At 36.7% G+C, this 11018-nt stretch overlaps 1 protein-coding gene across 2 annotated transcripts in view; it reads right to left on the reverse strand.

Moving 5' to 3' along the window:
• Positions 1–11018, reverse strand: part of erc2 (ELKS/RAB6-interacting/CAST family member 2) — a 60602-nt gene that overhangs the window by 30869 nt on the left and 18715 nt on the right. For both annotated transcript variants that reach the window (XM_077203992.1, XM_077203991.1), the window contains exons 3-4: positions 4010–4036; positions 1245–1682 (exon numbers count right to left, since the gene is read on the reverse strand). In XM_077203992.1, coding sequence (XP_077060107.1) covers positions 1245–1682; positions 4010–4036 — 465 coding nt within the window. The remainder of the gene's footprint in view (positions 1–1244; positions 1683–4009; positions 4037–11018) is intronic.

Below are 11018 nucleotides of genomic sequence, written 5' to 3' on the forward strand. Positions count from 1 at the left end.
TTGTGAGATATAAAGTCAGAATTGCGCGATATAAAGTCGCAATTGCGTGTTATAAAGTCAGAATTGCGAGATATAAAATCAGAATTGCGTGATATAAAGTCGCAATTGCGTGTTATAAAGTCAGAATTGCGAGATATAAAGTCAGAATTGCGTGATATAAAGTCGCAATTGCGTGTTATAAAGTCAGAATTGCGAGATATAAAGTCAGAATTGCGTGATATAAAGTCGCAATTGCGTGATATAAAGTCAGAATTGTGAGATATAAAGTCAGAATTGCGAGATATAAAGTCAGAATTGCGAGATATAAAGTCAGAATTGGACTTTATAACTCGCAATTGCGAGTTTATATCTTACAATTCTGAGAAAATATGTCAGAATTGTGAGATATAAACTCACAATTATGTGTTATAAAGTCAGAATTGCGTGATATAAAGTCGAAATTGCGAGAAAAAAAGTCAGAATTCTTAGTTTTGTCTCTCGCAATTCTGACTTTATAACACGCAATTGGGACTTTATATCTCACAATTCTTACTTCATAACAGAAATTGCGACTTTATATCACGCAATTCTGACTTTATATCTCGCAATTCAGAGAAATAAAGTCAGAATTGCGAGATGTAAACTCGCAATTGTGAGAAAAAAAGTCAGAATTGTGAGATAAAAAGTCACAATTATCATTATTATTTATTTATTTAGTGGCGGAAACAAGCTTCCATAATAAACAGCACCTGCTGTGGTATTTCAATCACTAAAAACACCGGGAATATACTATGCATCATCAATAAGGTGAATACTGAATTTGGTCGTTTAAGATCAATGTCTTTAGTATTTAGTACAAACATGATTAAAATGACTGGTGGGCAATGAGGGAAAGCCTTGTTTTGCCCTCCAGGTGGGCATTTCTATAAGGGTGTGACGTCATGTGAAAACTATGACTTCTCTTTGAGCACATAGTGAATGATGTGCATTATCTGTGTGGTTGTAACAGTGCTGGCATGGATCTCCTCCCGTTTTGCTCTCGGGTCCAGATGACTCAGTGACCATATGCTGTTATTGTCTAACTTGCTTCTGACTATCTCTCTGCTTATTACAATGGCAAAGCACTTAACCTCAGATTGTTCCATGGAGACTGTCTCTGACTGTCTCTATTGAAATATAGTCTCTGCTTAGAAAATGCTTTGAAACTGTTACATCCACTAAAATCCACTTTCAACCCCCCAAAAAGTTTGAGTAGAACCTAATACCTCTCTCAGATGGATGTTTTCCTTCTCTTTCTGGTCTAATATAACCTCTAGGTGTCCCAGCTGAGCTTCTGCTTCTGCTATACGCCTGGCTCGCTCTTGTTCCTCCTCATCTGATGGCCTTCCTGAGGCTGAGGGAAGCCCTTTACTCTGCAACATCTCCAAAAGCTTCTTTATGGACTCGTCTCTGGCTCCCAGCGTCTGCTTCTGCGTCTCGATCCTCAGCTCCATCTCTTCCAGCGTCTTCCTCAGGAGGAAGAGCTCTTTGGCCTGACGGTCGTGTTCGGCTTGGAGTCGCCGGAAGTTCTCTTCGGTCAGCTCGATGGTGGTGAAGTGATCGCCCCCGCTGCCCCGTGAGCCGCTCTCCTGCTGGAGAAGATGGTTGAGGTCGCGTTGAGTCCTCAGCTCGTCCTGCAAGGCCTGAATGGTCAACTGGAGGTGCTGGAGAAGAAACCGAAAGCAGGAATGAACTTCACGTGCTTTGGGATCTTTGGGATTTAGACAATAATCAGAGGGTATCCTCAACCAGACCCATGTTTTGAGATCAAAAACCACAGATTTTGAAATAAAGGTTATAAAGACCTCACTGTGATGTAAAAACATATCACACTGTGCCTTAAGGCCCGTTCACATTAAGAACGATAACTATAAAGATAACTATATTGGCGTCCACACCAATGCACAAAATCATTCTGTATATCATAAGCGCGCGCTGCAGTTTTGTCATCTGTCGCCTTAAATGCTTGATCTTTTTAAAGCAGGATGAATTCTGATGTCTGAATTCTGGCTGTCAATAATTTTATTGTTCATCGATTCAGAAAATTGTTCTGAAAGTGATTCCAATCATATCATCCCTCTTTGTTATTATCGTTATAGTTGTGGTATGAACTGCTATTCTTCTAAATGTATAATGATTTTAAACTAAATCTTTAAATTTAAACTAATTCTTTGCCGTTATCATTATAGTTATTGTCCTTGATGGGAACGGGCCTTTAACCAGATGCTGCGCAACAATTTTATTTGCATCAAGCTATTTTTCTGTCCTCAACGAAAGTAAAAAAATGAAAAGTGAAAAAATCACAGCCAATCAGAACGTATTTGATATTGGAAGAAAGGAGTAGGGACTTTTGGACCAGGATAGTTATTCTTAGCTAAACCTAAAACTGAAAACTATTATTAAAAAATTCTGTAATTGAAATTAAGCTGTATAAAATATAAATGTTAACAATATTATAATATGAAGGTTCTTACAAAGGGGTTTGTTCATATATAATTTTCCTGATTGTATACAACATTTTATTCCTAAAATAAATGGCGAAAATGTAAAATAAGACCTTTGGACCAATAAGATTTCTCTATGGGCGGGGCTAGAACTGATTACCTATACCATTGCAGCATCGTACCTGGTTTGTGTTTATTTCATAATTACTTTATCATTTTTTTCCTGCTAATCATGAATGCAGTAAAATGCTGATTGCTGAATAGCCAAACTGGCAAATGTATCAATATCTATATACAGTAGCCTATATATCTTAGTAAAGGAATCCAAATGAATGATATGGCAGGAAAACCGCAGTGTGGTCTATTCTGGGAGAGGAAACAGGAAAAGATTAGGTTTCTCCTGAGAAAACACTAACTAATAACTCGTTAAATAAGGTTAATGACAAAAAACTGTGCCCGAAATAGTCACAAGATAATGGGGTTTTCTAGTCTATGTGGCACATGTGGTGCCTTCGGCAGAATGAGAGTATATGGGCCCAGAACTGGATCAGATAACCCACAATCGTCTCTGGAAATGTAGATCAACACACACCCTTGCACTATCACAAACAGAACACATCATTCCATCAGAAGAACCGCTCCAATCGAGTATCACAGACATGCTTTTGGTCAGGATTTTAGGGAAAAAACAGCTATTTAAGGCCAGAGTACCCCGTCTTATCTTATCTCGGAGGAACATGGAGGAGTAGATAAGGGAAAATGTTCCTTTTTGAGGTTGTCCTTTATCTGATCCATTTAAAGATAATAATTAAAATGGCAATTGTGGTCTCAGATCAGCACCTAGTAGGGACGCACTGATATAATTGTTTTTTTGCTGTTGTTATGTTGAAAGTATGTTTGCCAATGTAATCTATAATGTTTTGCTTTTTTTTTTCTAGTTAAGTTACTCTTGATTTTTTAAATACATGTACATGCTTTTATCACATCAAAAACATACCATAGAAAATGGTCATTGAAATTTGGCAATCGCTTCCTATATGAAAGCTTGTTTTTGGCCTTTAATTTGACAAATAAAATAAAATAAAATAGGTAATTAAGACTTTTTATCTCGCAATCTTTTTATCTCGCAATCAGAATTGTGAGATATAAAGTCTGAATTGTGAGATACAATCTTGCAATTGCGAGCTACAAAGTCAGAATTGTGAGATATTATCCTTCAATTGCGAGCTATAAAGTCAAAATTGTGAGATAAAAAAGTAAAAAAAGAAAAGAACCTTTTTTTATTCTGTGGCTTCCATACAGTAGCTTCCAATACCGGCCTAATCAGATCAAAGCAATAAATTAAAATCCAAACATGGTTTATACTGCTTTTTGTCACCATTATTGTGCATCCCTAGTAGATAAGAACAACACTCAAAGAAACCTGTGAGATCTGAATCCAGGGATCAGGTTCAGGGTACAGTCTGGTTTTGATTAAAGATCAGGGACATGATCAGGTACAGTACCATGTTCTGCGCACGCTAGCGGTGGCGAACATGACAACAAACCTTTGTCCTCCTGGCGTCCATCAGGTGCTGCATGATTGTGGAGCGCAACAAAACAGAAAAAAAATGAAAACACAGCAGAGTGAGTGCAGAAGGAGATGGACTAAGCAATGATACAAGAAAAAAAAACTGATAACATTATTCAAAGGATTCAATTACAAAGAATAATGAGGCATTTTACATTCAGGACACTGTATACAAACACATTGTTAATGGAAACATAATAGAATGGAAAATACAATTAAAGACCATATAGGAAGTCATAGAGTTAATGTGAATGATCATTCTGGAAAGAGATTAGATATTAATGGGATACATAAACTGTGATTTATATATTTGAGTCATGGCATTGTAATGCCTGCCTTTGACCAGCAGAGGGAAGGGAAGAGCTGTTTCTGAGACGCACGAGTGAACTGTGAGCTGGCTTGTGCCAGCCTGTCTTAGTTCCAGATCAACGGGCACTCAGTCTTACGTAAGAAATGCAGTTTTGGGCTGGTACACTTCTGCCATTATACATTCTCCTCATATACAGACAGACACACACTATAAACACATAGAGGATTCTTGCAAACAAATGCATGAAAACTACTAACAAAACCACATATTTGATATTCAACAGTCACAATGATAATGCATAATATCCAAGTCACATTTCACCCTAAAATCAAAATGAAAATAATGAGTATATATATATATATATATATATATATATATATATATATATATATATATATATACACACACACACACACAATATATACACACACACACACACACACACACAATATATACACAAACACACTCATATATATGGCATATTGATTATTTCCCTCATTGTTCTCAAAGGATTTAAACATATGTACCAACCAATCAGCATAATAATATACTCTCTCTCTCTCTCGCTCCCTCTCTCTCTCTCTCTCTATCTCTCTCTCTCTCTCTCTCTCTCTCTCTCTCTCCATATATATATATATATATATATATACACACACACTATATATACACACACACTCATATATATGGCATATTGATTATTTCCCTCATTGTTCTCAAAGGATTTAAACATATAGCAATCAGCATAATTATATATATATATGTATATATATATATATATATATATATATATATATATATATATATATATATATATAATGCAGGACTCGCAAACCGCTTGCTCTTGAAAAATGGTGTTCAAAATTCTTAGTTTTTAGTTTTATATTGTGTAGGTCTCCTGCTACTGGTTAACTCAGATTATTACTGTCTTACTAAAATACTTCTGCTAATCAGCTGTGGAACACTATTACCTAAAACTGTGTCTATTAATGCAGATTGTCTGTCGTTCTCACTACTTTAAGGAAAGATTAAGCATGGAGCAAGATTTGTTTTACCAACGATAATGTTACATCAGTCATTCACGCTAGAGCTCGGCTAATGTATTCACTATTATTGATACAGTTTCCACATGTTCACCGCAATCAATTAGAAAAATACTACATAAATAAGTACAAGTAAAAAAATCGGTTTGTTGATGGACTTGCACTTGTTAACGCTGATGGTGAGGAATTACAGTTGCAACATCTCATAATGTACCTCAAACTGAGTAACTTAGTGCATCACTGAGAAACGTCCTGCTCGAGTTGTTCTTGCGATGGAGGCTTGGGTTGAGTGTATAGATCAATGTTTCATCATCGTACATCGTACTTGATATGGTAAAATTGATGTCATTGTTCGTTAACTGTTCACGGTGTTTGCGGACAATCTGCAGGACACTCAGGAAAAGCAGAGCTGATGTTGTTATGGTAATGGGAGTTTTTGTTTTCGACACGCGCACTGTAGCGGTAGACCAATCACAATCTTGAAAAATGTGGTAATGTGCAAAATTTAATTAGAAAATTAAAGGTTTTTTTTTTTTTTTTTACCTTTGATGCATTTAAACCTGTTGTAGGAGACTCCAAAACAACATTAGGAAACTGTAAAATAGCATAATAGAGGCACTTTAAAAGTAGCCCGACTGCATTTAGCCTACGCAAAATATGATTTCTTATTCCTTTATTTTAATTCAAGGGTGAACTATGACATGTTCTTGTCAGGTTTTGTGAGATTTACTCATCCTTATAATGTAACTACCAATATAAATGACTAATTGGGCTTTTTGACTCGCTGCTGGTAGTTTGCGCTCGTTCCCTCTTAAAGAATCAAATGCAGCTGTAAGGAGTCTTCTGTGTTTACCGCAGGCACATTAGCAAATTAATTCAGACTCCTTAAACAGACACACACGTTCACGCACGACTGCAAACGCACACAAAATCAAACATGCTCTCAATTTATCCAAGATAAATGTTACGGATACAGCTTAGATATGCTATTTCTACATCTCTATTTCTGTTGTTTTCACTCTTCCCAAATTGTGTTTCCTTCAGGTCAGGACATTTACTGAGGACACAAGGCCCTTCTGTCTACCCGTCTCCTTCCCAATTATTTATCCTCCCCTCCTCCTCTTTCCGTCTCCAATCAATAATCTGTCTTGGCTGGCAAAGAATTTGAGGAAACGGTCCAATTATTCCATTTACATAATTACAACAGTTTGCTAGGAACCACAATCCCATGGATTGCAAAATGCTGGCCAGAAAAAAAATCCATTCCTTATGCCCATATAGGAGATATATGGTCCCATGCATTTAAAGGAACCATGTTCACCTTTGGAAAAGTAACAGACTTTTGATTTTGGGTGAACTGTCCCTTTAAGAGCATGAGGTTTGAGTAGAGATAGCTGAGTCATTCAGAAGTGTTCAACTTTCATGTTGTGTGTGTGTGAGCTCTCAGGTGCACTGAAGCATAGGCAGGCATGAATATGTATTCCATACGGCAGCGAGTGATAAAGGGAGAGCTGGCAGCCGGCAGGAATATTCCACAGCTTCCCGAGGGAGCCCACATCACTTCCTCTCCCTCTTATTACTCATTACCCCCCACTATTATCACATATTGTATCTCTATGCTCTGTGTTTAAAACGAGAGGAAAATGTTTTTAAAAATGTTGCGGATCATGTGACACTGAAGACTGGAGTAATGATGCTGAAAATCACAGAAATAAATTACATTTTAAAATATATTAAAATAAAAATGTTATTTGAAATTCTAATAATATTTCACAGTATTATTGTTTTGACCACATACATTTTCAAAAACATTTAAAAAAAATTTACTGGCCCCAAACTTTTTTTCCATTTTTTTATACTGTACAAACTGTATATGCTATACATTCCCCTTACACTAACCCTAACCCCTAAATCTACCCATCAAAGAACACTTTCTGCATTTTTACATTTTCAAAAAAGAAACGATTTATACGCTGTCGGTAATGCTTCATTTTACAGTCCTGTTTCCCATGTACATACTATGTACTTATTATAGTAGGCTAATTACAATAACTGGGTAATAACTGGGTAATAACTAGGTACTAACTATGAACCTACCCCTAAACCTACCCTTAACCCATGTACTTACCTTATTACCCAGTACTTTCTAGGCAAGTACACAGTAAGTACTGTACTGTAAAATGAAGCGTTTCCAAAATGTCCCCACAAGAACAAGGATTTTGGATATTGCCATCTTTGTGGGGTATAACCATAATGTAGGGTTTACCAGGACCACACACACACACACACACACACACACACACACGCGCGCGCGCGCACACACACACACACACACACACACACACACACACACACGCGTGCACACACACACACACACACACATACACACACACACACACACACACACACACACACGCATGACAGACGCTTCATCTTTCTGCACAACATCCATCAGCTCATTCCATAGGTGTAAAAATATTTTCCTCTGGCTGTCCACCTCTAACTGAATGATTACACAGAAAGCCAAAATAACAACTGGAACATAAAAAATAGCATTAAAGTGATCCATTTTGTAGCATTCCAACCCCATCATTCAACATAATGGGATAAGTTGCAGAATACTGGCTATGAAAATGCGGGTGTCGTTAATATGTTCATTGTTATCGCAACTATATTGTGACAATTAAACAACATTTTTGAATTTTAAAATGCACTAAATAATTCACAATAAGACCAGTATTGTCTATAAATAAATTAAAATGATCCATTTTAATTTGCATGTTCATTCTAAAACTTAATTAGATCAGGGGTTTTTGAAGTGGGGTCAGTGGAAATGTTTAGTGTAACGTTTAAAAAAAATTATAATATGATATTTTAGACATATTTATGATATTAATTGTTCACAGAATAATTTGGAATCTAAAATCTAAGAATCTAAAAGATGCCTTTGAAATCTTGGATGGGTGGGTGGGTGGGTAACCGTGGGTTAACGGGGGGTCAAATGATCATATGATCATATTTGGAGGTCCTTGGCATTTAAATGATTGAAACCCTCTGATCTAGATGGATTTAGTTGATTTGTGACTGGACAACAATGACTAAGTTTACATGTGCATTAATAATGTGATTCTTTCCATTAATCAGAGTAAGGACTTAATAGCAGTAAGACATTTAAATGACAAGCACATCTTCTCTCTTGTTTACATGCAATTTTTATTGTTCTGACTATACTCTAAGAATTATTTTCACTGTCTTTATTCATATAACCCATGCACCGCACAAATGTTATTGGCCAAGCTCTTCCACATATTTGCTTGCCGGTTCTTTGGTATCTGGCCTCTGTCCTTTATCCGGACACAAGCCTAAAATGCGTCCATTTCGACATTCAGTATATTGCACTACTGTATGTTCATGTCGCGCAACGCTGTCAACATGAACACACGTCCATTTTGGTCAGAGTTGAATATGTGATTAAAGTGTTTAAATGACTGCTTATTGTGATTAAAATCAGCATATGCCAAGTTTTAAGTTTTTATGAGCTTAATCTCATCAATTTGATCAAAGCATTGTGTGCCAAAATCTCATTGTAATTGCATTATGAGGGTGCATGTTAGAAACGTAGTCATTGAAAATAGAATGATAAAGAAAAAGAGAATATTTCATATGTGGATAGCCAAAGCCACTAAACATCTCAGGGATTATCATCGCTGCATGCTAGGACAAAACACTCTCACACACAAACACACACGCACACAAACACACAAAGATCAATAACCACAATCTGTGCTGAACAACTGTAGTTAATGTTCTTCTCCACAATCACCCACCGCACACACATACATTTATTTATAGTCTCGTTATTCACAAAAACAGTGGCTAGAAAACGGCATTTCATCTCTCTTTCAATTCTTCACTTGTCTATCACAGAGCATTGTTTTGCTAATCTGTCCTCTAATTCCCTCCGGCCACTATTTCCCCTTGCAAATGTGCTTTTCATCCATCCATCCATTCCTGTTTAGTTTCCTCCGCCGCTCTGGACTGGTAATCACGATGAATGCATGAGAAAAGTCTCTGATTAAAGAATCAGTGTCTGTGCCTCACGTTTAGTTTTTGGCAATTTTTTCGAACAGGGAAAGAATGTGATCGAAGATCATTACTTTGTTATCCCATGACAACAGGAAATGGAGGCGTTGTTACTACCCATAATTCCCTTCTTTTGCAAGAAACAGTGCTAGGAGACAGATCCTTCATTGAAAAAAGGGAGAAAATGCAAATATGCTGCTTTAGGAATGGAAAGGCCTTGTTAATAGAGGCATCTTTTTGCATACTTTGAGATAAAATTATGACATCATTGTTTTATTGCTGGTTTGAAATATGTTAATGAAACATAATTTTGATAATCAATTTTGTCTTTCCACATTAAAGATAGGAGCTGTACTAGCATCGCCAGAAGCACTGCTATATGGCCACTTTTCTTTGAACGACTTTTGTCATTCACAAGCACTGAAGATTGTGATGATGTTCCTCTGCGAAGACAGAGATTGATATATATTCACCTGTTTATGCTAGAAGAAACAGCTTTACTCTAAAATTTACTGTACATGTAGTCTGGAAGGAAAATCTCATGTTTTCCTGCATAAAAGTAACACCGTGCCAACAGTGATTAAAAGTTTGAAAATCTGAAATTAAAACCTAAAACACTATAATTTTCGGGATTTTATCACTTCCAATCAAAATCTTACTGTAAGATGTTTTTTAAAAAGTCTCTTATTCTCACCAAGGCTACATTTATTTGATTAGTGAAACTGTGAAATATTATTGCAATTTAAAATGACTGTTCTGTTTTATTATATTTGATTATTTATTCCTGTGATGCAAAGCTGAATTGCCAGCATCATTACTCCAGTCTTCAGAAAAATTATTTTATGCTGATTTTTCTGCTCAAAAAACATTTCTGATTATTATCAATGTTGAAAACAGTTATGCTGCTTAATATTTTTGTGGAAACTTATGCAGTTTTTCTTTCAGAAGGTTCAAAAGAACAGCATTTATTTAAAATAGAAAACTTTTGTAATAATATAAATGACTTTACTATCACATTTGATCAATTTAATGTGGCCTTGTAGCCTGGCTAACGTCAGACCGAGTCTCATTGAGACGTGGGTCTGGGAACCACATGTTCATTTTCACGCATTTGAGGCGTGGTGTACGAATGCCCAGAGCCCTTTATTGGGTTCTTCCAATGTCTATCAAATGCGCCTGTACGTAGCTCATAGCCAATCGTTTCAATAATACCAGATGACGTATGTAGAGCGACAGAAATTAGACGAGGAAGAAGACGATGGGTCAGAGATTTAACTAAACTACTTAGAACAATATCTAAGGCTGCATCGAAAGGTAACTTTGCGTCTGCTGCCATGTTGGATCCATAGGTATTCGGATCCATAGGTAACTGCTTCGGTGTGTCGCATAGACGTCGTCATCGTCTTGCTGCTCCCTCCCCGTTCTGTGATTGGTCTCCTCGCTGAGGCGAAAATCTGGTCCATGGAATCCAGACTGTCTAGCAGCGTGAATAAAATCGCGGAGCGCGCAAGGCAGCATGGGGAAACCCAGGCTAGTGGTCTTGTTGAATAAAA

This window comes from Siphateles boraxobius, unplaced genomic scaffold, assembly GCF_051911475.1.
Source record: "Siphateles boraxobius isolate OS27281-9 unplaced genomic scaffold, OSU_SipBor_1 5, whole genome shotgun sequence".
Lineage (NCBI taxonomy): Eukaryota > Metazoa > Chordata > Actinopteri > Cypriniformes > Leuciscidae > Siphateles > Siphateles boraxobius.